At 38.0% G+C, this 17,656-nt stretch overlaps 1 protein-coding gene across 5 annotated transcripts in view; it reads right to left on the bottom strand.

Annotated features, from left to right (window-relative positions):
• Positions 1 to 17,656, bottom strand: part of LOC126237468 (PRL-1 phosphatase) — a 673,482-nt gene that overhangs the window by 1,402 nt on the left and 654,424 nt on the right. For 4 of the 5 annotated variants that reach the window (XM_049947610.1, XM_049947611.1, XM_049947609.1 and 1 more), the window contains 3 exons: positions 12,348 to 13,419; positions 9,260 to 9,391; positions 3,998 to 4,164 (listed from right to left, as the gene is read on the bottom strand). In XM_049947610.1, coding sequence (XP_049803567.1) covers positions 3,998 to 4,164; positions 9,260 to 9,391; positions 12,348 to 12,473 — 425 coding nt within the window. In that variant the 5' untranslated portion in view covers positions 12,474 to 13,419. The remainder of the gene's footprint in view (positions 1 to 3,997; positions 4,165 to 9,259; positions 9,392 to 12,347; positions 13,420 to 17,656) is intronic. The other variant, XM_049947612.1, reaches the window with a different exon arrangement.

Raw genomic sequence — 17,656 nt, 5'->3', positions numbered from 1 at the left:
AAAATTTACCGAAAGCAAATTTCTAGTATGGACAGTAACAATGTATACCTTCAACTTTTGGATAAAGCAAGTTCCCTTGCATGTGTAAGGGAGAGCCTACTTTATGCCTACACAAAGGGGCCAGGCGAAAGTTTGAAGGTTTTTGTCTGGCAATACCCGTGAACTTAGCTTTAAATCTTTGTTGTTGTGAACTAACAACTTAGCACACATGAATATCCATCACATCAAATTTGATCTCACTCTTTCTGCAGCTAACATGACCATAAAACCATTGGCATTATTGATTACATTCAAGGCATTTCGAGGGAAAGAAACTTTGTATGTTGTGTGCCTAGTCTTCTTAATTTCCTTAAAAAAATTCAGCCTTCATGTTAAAGTCTATGTAGCTGAATTTCCACATGGATGCTGATGAAATTGTACACAAGCATCTGATCACACCTTCATAAGATTCCAATGTTGTTGCAAAAATTGGCAGCTTTTATGACTGTTCAGAAATGTAAAATTTTGTACATCTCAAAATAAAGAAATCCATTCTTTTTATTGACAAATGAAATAATCAAATAAGCTCACTCTTAGGTAAAGCAAGTGGCAGACTTAAGGTCAGTCTACAAGGGAGACTATTTACAAATCACTTGTTTGTCTCACAGAATATTGCTCTAATGTGTGGGATCCATACAAAACAGGAGTAATGAGATAACATTCAGCTTCTACAAAGAGGGAGGCACAAATCACAAATTTGACTCACAACTGAACTACGTGGAAATTTTTGAACATCTGAAGTGGTATATGCTTTAAGCAGACAGCAACAATCTCGTCAACACCTACTCAGAAAGTTTCGCAAACCTGTATTAAGTGAAGAATCCAGAAATGTGCCTCATTCCCCTCCATGTATTGATACAAAAGGGACCATGAATATAAGATTAGTCTGACTACAAGGTATTTCAGCAGTCATCCTTCCAGCACTCTATATGCAATTGAAATGGGAAAAGCCCTTAATCTGTGGTACTATCATAGTAGGTACCCTCTGCCATTGACTTTGTACACCAAAGTACATATGTATATAATAGAGGGAAACATTCCACGTGGGAAAAATATATCTTTTGGTCTTTAAGTATGTCTGCTTGTGTCTGTATATGTGTGGATGGATGTGTGTGTGTGTGTGTGTGTGTGTGTGTGTGTGTGTGTGTGTGTGTCTGTATATGTGTGGATGGATGTGTGTGTGTGTGTGTGTGGATGGATGTGTGTGTGTGTGTGTGGATGGATGTGTGTGTGTGTGTGTGGATGGATGTGTGTGTGTGTGTGGATGGATGTGTGTGGATGGATGTGTGTGTGTGTGTGTGGATGGATGTGTGTGGATGGATGTGTGTGTGTGTCTGTATATGTGTGGATGGATGTGTGTGTGTGTGTGTGTGTGTGTGTGTGTGTGTGTGTGTGGATGTGTGTGTGTGTGTGTGTGTGTGTGTGTGTGTGTGGATGGATGGATGTGTGTGTGTGTGTGTGTGTGTGTGTGTGTGTGTGTGTGGATGGATGGATGTGTGTGTGTGTGTGTGTGGATGGATGTGTGTGTGTGTGTGTGTGGATGGATGTGTGTGTGTGGATGTGTGTGCGCGCGTGAGCGTATACCCGTCCTTTTTTCCCCCTAAGGTAAGTCTTTCCGCTCCCGGGATTGGAATGACTCATTACCCTCTCCCTTAAAACCCACATCCTTTCGTCTTTCCCTCTCCTTCCCTCTTTCCTGATGAGGCAACAGTTTGTTGCGAAAGCTTGCATTTTGTGTGTATGTCTGTGTGTCTATCGACCTGCCAGCGCTTTCGTTTGGTAAGTCACATCATCTTTATATCTAAAAACAAAGTACATATGTAGACGCACATATACACTAGAAAAGTAACAACAACAATTTATTATCATCATCTCCATTTTCACATCGTCTCCATTTCATATCACATCATCTCTATTTCATATCACATCATCTCCATTTCATATCACATCATGTCATTTTCATATCATATATCATATCATATCATATCATCATCTATCCTTTCTCAGACCTTAGGTCTGGTTAAAAATGGAAAGTGACGCAGACCTTGATCTAGCGTTACTTCCTTTTAACTGTACGATATATGTTACATTTAGGAACTTTCGGGTAACTGAACACGTATCAATAATTGCATATTTCTGTAATTGTATATATAAGTTTGGATGTAGCTGTATTGCGTTGATGTATTGGTGTATATTGTGTGGTATGACTCCTGTAGTTGATAGTATAATTGGTATAATGTCAACTTTATCCTGACGCCACATGTCCTTGACTTCATCAGCCAGTTGGATGTATTTTTCAATTTTTTCTCCTGTTTTCTTCTGTATATTTGTTGTATTGTGTATGGATATTATGATTAGTTGTGTTGATTTCTTCTTTTTATTGGTGAATATGATGTCAGGTTTGTTATGTGGTGGTGTTTTATCTTTTATAATGGTTCTGTTCCAGTATAATTTGGAGTCATCATTCTCCAGTACATTTTGTGGTGCATACTTGTACGTGGGAACATGTTTTATTAGTTTATGTTTTATGGCAAGTTGTTGATGTATTATTTCTGCTACATTGTCATGTCTTCTGGGGTATTCTGTAGTTGCTAGTATTGTACATCCGCTTGTGTTGTGATCTACTGTTTCTATTTGTTGTTTGCAAAGTCTGCATTTATCTGTTGTGGTATTGGGATATTATTATTATTATTATTATTATTATTATTATTATTATTTTAGATACAAGTTAACGGAACAGTGTCATTTTCTGTTTACTTCACATATGATGGATGTAAAGAATCCATAGAGCTATAATACATGGTGATTCTTTGCCTAGCTAGAAACTTCTCATGGATTCTGGAGGTGTTTGCAACAACCAGCTCAGCATACTATATCTGTCTTTACCTTCTAGTTACAATTATTTTACTGCACCTGAAAACCATGTGTTAGGAAAGCTATCTTTCTTGCAACCTGTGAAGCATCGTCCTGGAGATGATAGTGTCCACTACCTGTGCTGTACGAGTTGTTGTTATCCTCAACTAACATTTAATAATGTTTAGAGTGACTAGCTAAAGCTGGGAACAAACTTTTATGAAATCAACATCGGGGACAAAATTTTTCATAAGAGGGTGAAGCAAGCTTCCAATATAATAATGAACAAAACCATATTTAATATATCAGACATTAGGTTACTTTTTGAGTGAACAAGAAAACAATGGATATAATTCTTGTTTTGCGCATTATAAATAAGAGAGCTTGAGTAATCTGGTTTCAGCAAACTCAAATAATTAAGCTCACGAGCAAGCTGACAATCTGAGTTCCACCGCATTACAAACTTTTGCTCTGAGCAGATGCAGAATGAATGACTTTATAGTCAACCATACATATCCCAGAACATATCCTGTCATTGACATAAATGACAGTATTTCAATTAAATTTTGTGAAACCCGTTTAATTTGAATTAATTTTGTGTTAGAATACTGAACTACATAGCTATGACAATTGCAAATATGCCTGCTCATATTCCAATCTGTGCAGGCTTTTACTTGCAAAGTAATTATCACTGCAAATTTCCACATCCCTGCAAACCTCTAACAAAATGTCACCTTGTAGTGATCTTTTCCCCAGTGCCTTAGTATGGTCCATCAAGAGCCTTGAGAAAATTTTATTCATTCTTGCTCTGATAATATTTGGTCTCTTAATGTAACTAAGATCTGCTAATCATTTTTTAAATTAGCAAGCAGGTAAGCATTGTTAGCTTTGGGCAATCACTATAAATCATACTGACATTCAACTCATAACATGAAGATCAGAGGGAATCTACTTTCTTCACAAAAACATCAGTTTTCTACACTGACCGTCTTAAGACTTCCCTTTAACAGTGTAATTATGATGACCATCTTAGTTCCACCAATGCAATGAATGTAGGTTTAGGAAAATGTATATTCTTATGTCTAATATTAGGATGTCAACTTACTGCCTTATGAAGTCGACGGCATCCTCATATTTCATGCCAAGTTCCATTAAAGCCAGCGCAACCAAAACAGGTGCTCGCCCAAGTCCCGCAACACAATGTACTGCCACACAACCATCTGGATTTTCCTTGAACCTCTTCTTTAGCAGCTCAAACCATTCTTCCACAATCTGAAAGAGAGGATAGCATTAGCAATGTTACTGTACTTCTCATTGCGCACCTTTCATTTCAATAGACCGTAATTACTTCTTAACTGCTGTAGGAAAGATTAAGCGTATACTGTGCAAAGTGCTGGTAATATACTGATGGTAATGAATACAAGGCCCTATTTTGAAAGAATCAAGTCTCTTCCTTCAGAGAAGAATGGAGAATATCACAAAACACTTTGCCCTTTCTAATTATTAATTTAGAATCTTTAGTTCCCATGTGGTTAGAACCTCTTTCCAATTCTGAAGGAAATTCAGATCCAGTTATCTTTGAACTTCTTAGTTTCTTCCTGCATTGTCACACTGACACCCTTACTTTACATCATCTGTATATGGGTAATTGCTAATGACTTAACACACTCCATTGTTATAGCAAAATATTTACAGAATTCTAAATCCTTTGAATCCTTCAGTACTTTCCTCGTGTAATCTTATGTTCAGCATGACCTCATACTGCTCCATACCTCAAAGAAATTCTACTATGTAATTGTTTACTTCATGCTTTTTAAATTCACAAAACTTATGTAAAATTTACACAAACATCAACTGTATAGTTTCTGAATGATTGACTAAGCCAGTGGCATAAAAAGGCCAGTCAGTGAAGACCAAATGAGGTTGTATGTGGTAAGTCATGCAGTTGCAAATTTTTGTACCGTGATATGAGGGTATACTATGAATAACATACTAGAAATCCTGACTAGTGGGGGCTGAGTGTGGGAGCAGGGGCATTTGACATTCCCCTTTCTACTATGGTCTTTAGTGAAAACGTATCCCAGTACAAAATTTAACGTATTTATATTTCCTACAAGAAGGTCCTGTTCACTTTTTCTGTAGGACTGACAGTTTGTGTTTAGCAAATCTCATGTTTTGTGAAAGCTTCATATAACATTGCAGGTTGCATGAAACACCATTAGGGGTAGCTGAATCACACACCTACGTCCTTAATCATCAGCTTAATACCATTTTTCCAGCTGCAAGATTTGTGTTTCACTGACAAGCAAGCAAACACCCTCAGTGGCTGTTAGTGAATATGGTTTCTCAAACAATGAAAAATCCAGGATGGAACAACAGTGAATTAGGATAGTTCGTTACTCACCACATAGTGTGTTGAAAACTAGGCAAATACATTTAAAAGTAGACTTATCCTTCATCCACCACTTCTCATAAATGGGCTTATCTGTTCAGCACCCCCTCCATGTAGTGAGTAGCAATATATCCTAATTTGTAAAGAATATGGCTCCTTTATATCAGTAAACCATTTAAGTAAGTCTAAGACAATAACGACAGTGCAGCATTAATACATATTCAAGCAATTTTAACTTCAATCTGCTTCCAGTCCAAATTTGTGTTAAGTAAGTGAATGAATGAAATTCGGAACTCCAAAATCATGCCTAGAGAACTATGGGATCTGTCTAAAGCATTTGACAGCATACACCACAAAATTCTACTTACAAAGGCTGAGCACCATTGCTTATATGGTACATATGGATTTGGCTCGAATGTTATCTAGGTGGCAGAAGGTAGTACTGAATAATTCTGCAGTGGCACCTGCCTGTTCTGACTGAGGCACAGTGAAATGTGGAGTACCAAAGGGCTCTATGCTTGGTCCCTTACTTTTCTTAATCTCTATTAGTGATCTGTCATGGTCTATGACACGTAATCACATTTCACCCTATTTGCAGACAACCCTCTAGAGAACTCTGCAGCCCCTATATTCAAAGAAGATGTATATTGGTCTGTTCCTCAATGTTAACAAGACTTAATTCACTCAATTTCAAACTGGAAAATACTGAAGTGAACTGTGGTTACAAAGAAATTCTGAGAGATGAGTCTTCAAAATTCTTGGGATTAACAACACACTAAACTGGTCAGTTCACATCAACCTACTCAGATGACCAAATTTGGCAGCATTTGCCATTCACTCAATTTCACCTGCTTGTTGCTTGGAAACAATCAAAGCTGCATACTTTGAATGTTTTCATTCAGTTATGACATATGGCATCGTATTCTGGGGAAACGAGTCACAAGCAAATGAAGTGTGTGTTGCACGGAAGGGGGGTCATCAGAATTGTGGGTGAAGTGCACCGTAGATGCTCCTTTAGAAATTTATTCAAACAAGTGGGAACCCTCACCATGCCATGCCAGTAAATCCTTTCACTAATGTATTTTGTGAACAATAATAATACAATTTACATAACAGTGAGTATTATTATGATGATACAAGTAGTAAACATTATCTTCCCAAAGACATGAAAAATCTCAGCATGCTACAGAAAGGAGTACATTATTCAAGCATAAAAGTACACTATAAACTTCCAGTACATACATACGTACATGCGCACGCACAAACGCAACTCACACACACACACCTGACTGCAGTCTCTGGCAGCTGAAGCCAGTAGTGTGGCTTCAGCTGCCACAGACCGCAGGTGTGTGTGTGTGTGTGTGTGTGTGTGTGTGTGTGTGTGTGTGTGTGTGTGTTTGTGTGTGTGTGTGTGTTTTGCACTTGCTTGTGCCTGTGTGTGTTTTTGATGAATGTTTTGTTGGCCGAAAGCTTATTTGTGACAGTCTTTCTGTTATGCCATCTGAAACTCAACATCCCTGTTAAAACACACAACCAATGTGAGTACTATCTTCATGGCATTTTATGTTTTGAAACTCAACGCCATTCTTCAGTCATCACATCCAGCAGGAATGTTTATCAGCACCTGCTCCAGTTTACATTGGTTGGATTCAGGAAAAAATAAAAAAAAATCTTGTATTGGTGATGATTGCAATTTATTATTTCTATGGATTACTAGTTTCAGCTTAAGTTGTTAGCCATCTTCAGATTATTACGTACACAGAAAATTGCACATAAAGAAAAATAGTCTGGCAGAAATTGCCGATACTATCATTCCACGAAGCAAATAAACATAGCAGTACCACTTTTTTTCCCTCTTCTGTCTGCAATTACAAACTGATAGGACACATTGTCACCAGTTTTGTGCAAGCTGCATAGCTTAATCTTACAATGCAGGTCAATGAACCATTGAAACATTAAAGTGAAAATAAAAAAATACATTTACATTGTGAAGAAGTACGAGTATTACAATGCATATCGAAAGGAAAGTTGGAACTACATAATTCATACCCAAGACTAAGAGATTGTGATGTAATGTTACACAGTGATCATTAACACACTGTGTTTCTCTAGAGATATTGCATCAGAAAACAATATATAATTTTCAATGAGTTATATGAAGATGTCGTACCCTCTGTGCTAGTACGGTATTACATGGATTCCACACATGAACCATCAACAACACAGTTTATATAATGAGTTACTGTGACCTGTAGCATCTAACAACAAGGAAAGTTCCTGTATCATAACAGGCAGGACACTTAACTATGTTATGCATCAGGGTTTAGAAGCAAGCAATGTTTTAGCAGGAGACACTACTGGTATATTCATTGAATCAGAAAAACTATGAACTGCAGCAATATGAATAAAAATTATTTTGATATTGACAGATATGAGAACTTCATAAAGTTAGAAGTCAGTTTCCTAATTGCCACACAGTGACAAATGTATTTTAAAGAACCAATAACACCACTTCTATAATATCTGCAACAGTATGTAACAGAATTTATGTAACCAAAAATATTCAGGTATAGAAAAATACGTAATCATATGAAAGTGTAAAATAAACATGAACCTCACAGTAACTTGTCCCATAGTGAGAAGACACCACAAGTAGTTCAGAAGTGTGTATTTTCTGCATCACCATTGTTAGCAACAGTGGCCAATGATAAACTTTTTGCAGGAAACGACACGCCTACACAACATTAGACAACACAGAATCATAACAAACTTAAAAAATGTTTTAATCACATTGTCTAGGTACTTATTATACATATGTATAAAAAAACCTAAAGAATACTATGTGGAAGCAATGCACTTACAGATGATAAGTCTTAAGCAGCTTGTGTAAAATGTGATTCTAGGATACAAAACCGGTTGTTAATTAAGGAAAGACACACAAACCCTAGTAAACAACTATGAAAAATGGTATGAACACAATGTTTCATTGAGCTCTACAGTAAGTTTTGAATGTTGGGCTCCATAAAGTTCACTTTCTGTGCAGTGACCGTGGAGTATAAAATTATAAAGAATGTAGCGACCAGTCACAGAAACATAACTCATATATCTTGTTGCAAATCTATTTCAACTGATATCAGTCATCGTCGGTCCATTTTTTCTAATCAACACATGCCATAAGTAGAAGTACTGTCCTTGGCAGATTTCTATCATGTTAGAAATCTGCCAAGGACAGTACTTCTACTTATGGCATGTATCGGTTAGAAAAATGCACCAATGATGAGATATCAGTCAAAATCGATTTACAACAAGATAAATAAGTTATTTTTCTGCATCTGGTTGCTACATTCTTTGTAATTTCAGAACTCTACAGTAAGATCAAGCTATGCATATTGCACAAAATTTATGACTGTGTCCTATAGGTTGGTGATTGTGCACAGATTTATTTTTTTACACCTTGTGGTGCGTATTTTAAAATTATGGAACTATTCATTGAACCCTCTTCCAGGCACTTCAGTGTGAATAGCAGAGTAATCACCTAGATGTAGATGTATTGTACTGGCATTTTGCACCATATGATTTTTACTTATATTCAATTTTGTGTACAACTGCAGATCTGAAGATGGCCAATAACTTAAGCTGAAACTAATAATCAATAAATATAATAAATTATAATCTTTGACAAAGGGTCATCTGTGAATCCAATAAATGTAGACAGTTACAGATCACTTGTCTCTGATTTGAGCATTTCAAGTGACAACCTGCTCCAGTTTTCATTGGTTCTTATGCAATGAACATTTGTGATCTATATCAGTGACAAAAGTAGTGATTCCTGGCGAACAAGAAATGAGATTCATTTCAAGGTTGTTATGTAGTTCGGCCTGTTTTCTGTTCCTTTGAAAAATCAATAGCAATAGAAACAAACTAGCTTATTCTGTACTTTAGAAGAATGCTTTTATACTGGAGCTATTCACACACCTGTATTGGGGGTGGAGTTCCATCATCAAATTCCAGGTCAGTTACATTGATTCCTTCATTCTGCAACTCTTCAATTTTGTAACTTGGTTCACAAACCCTCACAACATCTTTTACATTGTGTTTTTTCAGCTCCTGCAACATGTTTTTCAAGTAAGACATCAGAATCAGTTCTAACTTACGAACAGTACACCTGCTTCTCTCTTACGAGGAGGACAGGATTCATTAACAATACATTCAGGACATTTAATTCTTTTATGCTAAGAATAGAAACACCTAAAATAGAAAATAATACTCCTAGCTGCTTTAACTACAATTGGTGCCTTCAGTGAGGAAAAAGGCTTTGTTGGGAAAGGTTGGGAAAGGTCGGAAAATGGGGGGGGGGGCTGGTGGAGGGAATGTAGAGTGTGTCAGACAGTTAGGCGGTCAGGCCCCATCTGTTGAGATATTGATAACTTCAGCAGGGGGGGGGGGGGAGGGGAGTAGCTATCAACATCTCAACAGATGGGGCCTGACCCTTCCCTCATCTTCACAATAGACAAGTCCTGGAGTCCCCTTTCCAGCCTTCCCTACTTCCTCCATAAGTAAGCAGCTTTTAGTTGCTGAAGTTAATAGAGGTGTTCTTCATATTTCAAGAGTGTCAGCAGAAATAGGAACTGTTATGTCCTGAAGATGAGTGACAGGCACATTTTTGCTTTTATTTTAAACAAATTTGTGCTGTGTGTTTTTAGAGTTAATTAACATTTGTAATAATGTAAAATGCAAGGAGACATATTTAGTATTTCTATGAACTGCACAAAAGGGCAGAGTATTTAACATCCGACCAACAGTCCCCTACGTACATTCTATACCGTTATATGAAGAAGTAATGAAACCCAAAGTAAATCTTCATAAATTTTAATAAACCATGCAACTGCATTTAATTCCTTAATGTGTTCTTATATAAATCATGCAGAAATATGAAGTTTAACATTCATCATTATGGTAGTAACAGGATTTCCTTATTAACAATGCACCATATTTATTTACCAAAATAATATTTTCACTTATGATGCACTGTAATTTTTCAGAGTTTTGTCTTATACACTGTTACACTAAGTCACTTTTTAGTTCTTTCTTGTAGAAGTTATTTCTATAATTCACACAGCGAAAAGGGAATGTAGACTTTCTTGATAAAGAGAGTTTTAACATAGCTCAAGTATCATAACTTGCAGCAAACATTGGAAGTGCCTCAATAGTTGGTTGGTTGGTTGGTTGGTTGAAGGGACTGAAACAGTGGTATCTTAAGTCCCTTGGTGAAGGGTTTGTTCAGCTGGAGGCAATAACTTTCACCAGGAATATGCCCAAATGAACAAAGTATGACATAGTGCAAAACACATGGCACTAAAGGCAATCCTGACCCAGAGCTGAAAAACAATTTACAGAGAAATAAAAGTATATGGATTGGATTAGTATGTAGGTTAGAGCAGACAAGTATACTCCCAGGGCTCAGCAGTGCCAAGAGAAACACCTTCCACATCCAACCCCCACTAACATGATTAAGGGCGAATACAACTACAGAGTAAAGAATGCTTTCTAGCCAAGAGATCCACAACAATAAAAGGGGAAGGCTAAAAATCTAAATGACATCAGTACGAACATCAATAATAAAACAAGATGTAAGAAATAGTTAAGACCACACACAGGCATTCCTTGAGGCTGTGCATACAAAGGGTGTAAGCCCTCCCATGACCATCGCACCCTCAATCCATCGTAGTTGATTCATGGGTGCTATCCTCTATCACACTTCGCCTGAGTGCTACTACTGAAATGGGGAAACGGGGTGGCAGAAAAACAGGCAAACCTCCCAACAGAAATTAGCAGAGAGGGAAGGAAGGAAGGAAGGATGGTCGAGACAACAGTGAAGGAGATTGGTTGAGAGGAATGCCTGGAGAAGAAGAAAATGCACTGAAGTGATACAAAAATAATGTGTACCAATAGTTATATTAAGCTAAATAATAGAAAATTAGTCTAGTTCTGTAGTGCATGAAGCACCAGTTAAGTTGGCTACTTAGCAAGTAGTAACTGGCAATTTCCTGCTGAGAATGAACGGCTCAAACGATCACCTTTGATTCCATACAGAGTAATAGGTGCTTCAATAGCCTGTCTCAAGCGAAGCATGAAACTACTAATTGCCCTACATTAACTAAACCAGTGCTTCAGACACACAGCTTTCAGTTAACACAATAATATTTATTCTGCTTTTGGAGCAATGATATGGAAAACAACAAGCAGGGAGTCTATGTCGTTTTGTGTCTGGAAAATATTTCAGTCTCTTCCAATTACAGGTAACTGGCTTCAAATGTAGAAGCTCTTCATTTGATGCAACACTGAAGCACACTGCACGAATACTGGCTAAGTGTTAATGGATCTTAACTCTTACAATCAAGTAACCCAGATGGCAGGCAGTTCATAGATGGCATGTAAGGGAAATTACATGCTTGTCTGAAAGTGATTGTTCACAACCCATCTACAAACTTTGCAAAGTACTGCTCCTGCAAACAGGTATCAATATGGAGTTAATTAGTGTAAATTAAGTATGGAAATGGCTGTAGATCTGCATTAACCACACGAGAAAAATTTGAATTCTCAGGTGTAAAAATTCACCATAAAAATCAAAATTGCAAGAACGGCTTTTCAGTCAAAATTGACGACACAATGCAACAAGTAGACATTCTTCCATACTCCACTCATAGATTCCACAACATGCCTATAATGAGCAACAATGAAAACTTGTCTGTTATCTCAAACATTGTACACACACAGCTATGGATGTACAACTGATTAGAGAACAAGCACATAATGCAGTTCAAATTATTATAACTAACAGTCTTGTACCACAACCATGGTACAGTCTTAATGCTTGTTCACTGCTATTGAGTACCTTGTCTATATAGTGAACTACATTCCTCAAATCTATTTCATCAGATATTGTAACATTATAAATGGCTTTTAAAAGTAAAAATCAGAGTGAAGATAATTTGATGGTCTTTTGAATGTGACAAGATAAGTAATCATAAGAATCCAATGTTCTTTTTATCAGTACACTCACCTGTATATAGCTCTGTATGTTCTGATCAGTTGGCCGGTCGGTGATGAGGAATTTCATGTTCTTGTATTCGATCTCACAGGGAGCTGGCCGATTATCCTTGAGACGCATGTTGGCACTCACTGACATTTCACACCAACAGTAACGGAGATTTGAAGAATGAATAAGCAAACAAAAAAGTCAGTTAAAAGCCTAGCCTCTGTACACTGTACTAATGTTCAAAATTTCACTCAAAAATTAAGGGCTGAATGCACTGAAGTTTTTGAATATTTTAAATGGCAGGCAGCAGAAAGCTAAAACAAGTAGTCAAAGTCTTCACAAAGCATGTGCTGATACTGTTGTGACAGATTTCAACTATCCCAGTACACTTCTGAATGAAAGCGGAAAAAAAATTGAAGCACTTTATGTGGCAGCTCACTTGCTAATGGGATAAACTGAAGCAAATCAGAATATATAGATATTTCACCTGTGTGGTGCACAAACTGGGACTCTGGAAAACACTTAAATTAAGAAACAGAATTTCACTATACAACACACACAGCAGTCCTCTTTTACACCACCAATAACAAAATAGATCATATATATTTTGGATATACACACACGCACAAAAATCGCACAATTTCTAGATGTTTGAACACGCACCGAACTTGGCAACCTGATGGGCCCGGAAAATAAGCCACACTCTGTTCTTTTGGTAACTCCGTCTCCCCTTTTTCCAGCACTGGTCTCTAAGACCCTGATGGTAAACCGACTCCACTATTTAAACCAGTCCTATTCCTATCGTTTTCACTGTGATGACACCTCCAGATGGAATCAGATTTAATGCACCAACTTCAGCCCATTGATAAAAGTTAACAAAGGTGAGTTTTCTTCCAACAGGGCTCACCAGATAGCGTTGACGGTGCGGTTTCCTTATGCTGGTTGATACTAAACAGTGGAATGGGAGAAATTAAACTGTGGCTTGTTTCCACCAAACGCCTCTCACACAATTGTCAGTTTATTTGTGCTGAGCCTGGCAGTATTCTCCGCTATCCAACTGGAACTCCATGAATGTGAGCACGATCTCACCACGAAACTGCAAAGAAATAAAAATGAAATTATTAGATAATAATTGGTCCAATGATGAAAGTGAGAAGCACCACTGTGAAGCGAAGCCTCTACACTACTCTGGTTGTATAGTAACATACTGAAGATATTACACACCTACAATTGAAGAATAAGTGTCATTCTTACTATAACCAGTGCTATTTCCTTGGTCATACACACTTATAATTTGGGATGAATTGTCAACTTCAGAACAAAATGTACTTATGTCAAAGATTGTAAATTAATATGTGATTAACTGCCTATTGGCTTCTGCCTCTGGTTCTTTGGCCGACAATCATCTAATGATTTTTCTGACGTTTTGCCAGCCACTCGTGCTGGCGAAACGTCAGAAAAATCATTAGATGAACATCGGCCGAAGAACCCGAGACAGAAGCCAATAGGCAGTTTGTCAACAAGTAGCCATGAAAGCCTTAACAATTTTGTACTATGTGATTTTTCATTGTTACAAACACAATCTTACAGAAATATATTCTGCTGGACAGTTTTCAATAATGCACAATGCCTGTATGAGCACGTGCTGTGCCTCCTGCAACCTGTATGCAGAAAACAAGCTATTTATGTTCACATTTGTCTTGCACCTTTGCTTGACTGCCTTAGCATGACACTAAAACAGTTCAGAGAAGGTGCTTCTTGTGTACATATATATGGGAACATTTACTTCTCATTCAAAGCACCTTTGGACCACTAAAATTCATGCTACTAACTATACTTGACAGTACACTGAAGTGTTTACAGTTTATAGTGAATGATCAGTGAAGCTCCTGAAATCTTTAGAATGAAAACATATTAATGCCCTTTATGAGTTAACAAGAGCTGTTTACTATTAGTTTATTTCAGATACACATTTGTTAATATATTTATATTCTGTCTCTTGCAAATGGTTAATCTGATGACATAACAAGATATGAAAACAGTATTGAGATGATAAAAACTGTCAAAATTTAGTACAGCTCAGATGTAATGAGCATGTGCTAAAGCTTCATGTTAAAAATTTGCCAAAATCTGAGCATGTACTTAAAAATTTTTGTGTACATAGATGACACAGCTAGAGACTTGTGGGAAATTTGCAGTTTGGCATAAATCTAATGATTGGTATCTGTCCCCATTTGTAACTTCCATACTTTTAGTCAAGAGTTTAGTTTAATGCATTATTTACCTATTTATCATTGGCAGACCAGAGCCTCCAAGATCCTTCACATACATTAAATGAAACATTTTGCGAAGTACAGCAACAGTTATGTAGTTGTCACACTTTGAATTTTTTGTGATATGTGTATAATATATATTTATAATATGCAACAAAATACTTATGAGAGATTTGCCTGTTATCTAATGAATCTCTTCTTTATCTATCTTGTGACTTTAATTTTCAAAATTGTGTTCAACATCAGATAAATGTAGACACTGGACTATGTTAAGGACTTTTACCATAATCTTTGTTCAGCATTCACATCCATTTGCTTGACAATGCCACAATCACATTTTCACCTTCGAACCTAAATTAGACCTCGGGGTAAGATACAGTTCTACGTCAACTCAGCTAAGGTTTCGAGGTTAAAGGGAGGGGAACCATCACATCTAGACAAAAGTTGGCAATGTACTTATGTGCAACATTTATTGGTGACATGGTGGAGGGCCGTGAAGTTACAATGTAATGCAAGTAGGGTTTCATGGTATTTGCGGTTAGCAACAAGAGTGAATTTTGTAGTAACTCAGCTGTTCATGATCACAAAACTAGAATTGGAAATATTTTCCATATAGTGTATGCATTCTATATGGTCTTTAGAATGGAGTTACTTATTCTGGTGAGGGAGTCTAATATTGCTAGTGGGTATCAGGTAGGATGTTAAAGAAAATCAAATATTTAGAAAGTAAAGCAGTACTTCATAGGCCTCTAATGATTTATCTGAGTACTTTGAAGAATGTAAATCCCATGTAACTATTAAAATAGATATTAGATAAATCCTGACCTTGCCAGTCTATTTACAGCTGGTTGTGGTGTGTGTAAAATTACATTAAGGCTTTGTTTTAAAGTGTGTAAGAGGAGGAGCAGGGGCCCTTTGCCTTCAAAACAGCTCTGTATCTGCTTACATACATACTGGTGCAACATATACAGTCATCTAGAATTAATAATCTTTACTTTGAACAGACTAGCACTTCTTGTATTTTGTTTCTAGAATAAAGAATCTGAATTTTTATTGTCCCATAACATACAGAGTTATCCACGAGATTTAATGTACAGGGGACTCGTCAATACTGCATTTACAATTTGTGTGTATTACAGAAACAATAATTATTGATTTGTAATTTACAGAGACTGTGTGTAGCATAACAGTATTTCTGTAAAAAGAGAGAATAATTATGACCATCATTTACTAAACATGAAACTTCTAAGCATAATTAAAATTACATTTCAACCACTTGCTTTCTTGCTCATATTGTCGTATCATCATTAACAAATTCTTCTAAGGAGTAACAATTGTTTTTGCTTTAGTTGATCATCTCCATGCTGGGGATTTGTTTCTTTTTTTTTTTTTAGAATGTTGTGAATTTTCATGCCAATGTAATCTGGGGTTTGTGTAACAGTTTTAATCTACGAGTGGGGAACATGAAATTCTCCTTGTTCCCTAGTACTGTATTAGTGTTTGAAGTTATTGTCTACGAATAACTTGGCGTTACAAATACAAAAATAATCAGTCCAGAAAAATTTTAACGTAGCAGCCAACAGGGGCAGCTTCTGCCTGTTAGTGTATAACTAGACACTCTTTCCACGTCGCTGAACGGATTTTGAGAACACGATACACGCGTGAATGAATGAACAAGTGAGTGAATGACGAGTACTTTGCATACTACATGTTTAGCGGTAGTCTGACTTTACTTTCGCCCCACGCGTGCCTCAGTGGCACTTCGCTGAAAATTATGCGTGGAATTTTGTTTGCGCTATGCATATTCAATTTGATTGCGTTAGGAGTCGTCTAGCGTTAGTGATTAAATACTGATGTTCAATACGGCATCGAAGTGGATCGTGTGTGTGTGTGTGTGTGTGTGTGTGTGTGTGTGTGTGTGTGTTTTTCACTGGTAGTAACTAAAACGAATAGAGGAAAGTGAAACGATCTCAAATCAGCGAGACCGTATCGTAGTCTCAAATTATGATGTTAAACGAAGAAGTTCGGCCACTAGCTGTGGAACTGTATCGGCAGGCAACCCACGGTCCGTCGCAAGTTAGGGAAAAGCGGAACTTGCGAAAGTAGTACAGTCGATGATGACTACGGGCCCCAACGAAGCGAGCTCGCCAGAGTGAGCAGGCTGGGCTGGCGGGCGGCGCGCTGAGTCGAGTCGGGCCGGGCGAAGCGCCGGCCTCTGCTATTGATCGTGCCGCCCCGGGCCCGGCGAGCGACCCACGGCCACCCCCTGCACGTGTCGCCACGTGTTGAGTAGGCGCGCTGCTCCCGCGCCTAGCCGAGCCGAGCGGGGCAAGCCACAAGGTCGTCCCGCACGCCAAGTGGCACACCGGAAATCCGTCACACGCCGTCTTACCGGTCCGTCTCGCTGCGCGCCCATCCGCGCCTGCTAACTGTCGCACTAGACAGTGCACACGAACTCTGCTAGGTAGCTACGACCCGCAGCACCGCGGGACAGCGCGTATAGGGGCACATACTGTGTGTCCCTTGAGAGTCAGTAGCCGTGCTGGAATGTGTGAACAGACGCCACTTCCACCGAGACTTCGAATATCAGGATAAAGAGTTACATTCGTATCAGGAACTTCACGATATAGTTTCGCTAGTCTCATCACAATCGTATGGCAGTTGTGTGCTGTGTAGTCGAAAGGCAACACAGATATACCAAGTTACCACCACCTGTTCTATAAACCAACAGATAAAATGTCTCACACACACACACACACACACACACACAGAACTGTACGATATTGCAACTCCTGCGTTCCGAATTAATTAAGCTGCAATGTTCCTCCGGACAGGCTTGCATGTCCGGAGAAACACTGCGGCGACTACAACTGTTACGAAATACAAGAAATGTATTCGCAGTTTGGGTCTAGCTGTGGATCCGGAAATCCAGTTTACAGTCCTGGTCCGGCAAAAAATTTTCCCACTGTCGTCATTCCATTATACAGCTGATGCTTGTCCATATTCGCAACTCCGAATACATTCCATGTATATTGTGAAGTATTTGCTGGTTCTCTACAT

This window comes from Schistocerca nitens, chromosome 2 (assembly GCF_023898315.1).
Source record: "Schistocerca nitens isolate TAMUIC-IGC-003100 chromosome 2, iqSchNite1.1, whole genome shotgun sequence".
Lineage (NCBI taxonomy): Eukaryota > Metazoa > Arthropoda > Insecta > Orthoptera > Acrididae > Schistocerca > Schistocerca nitens.
This window is presented reverse-complemented; position numbering and strand designations above follow the sequence as displayed.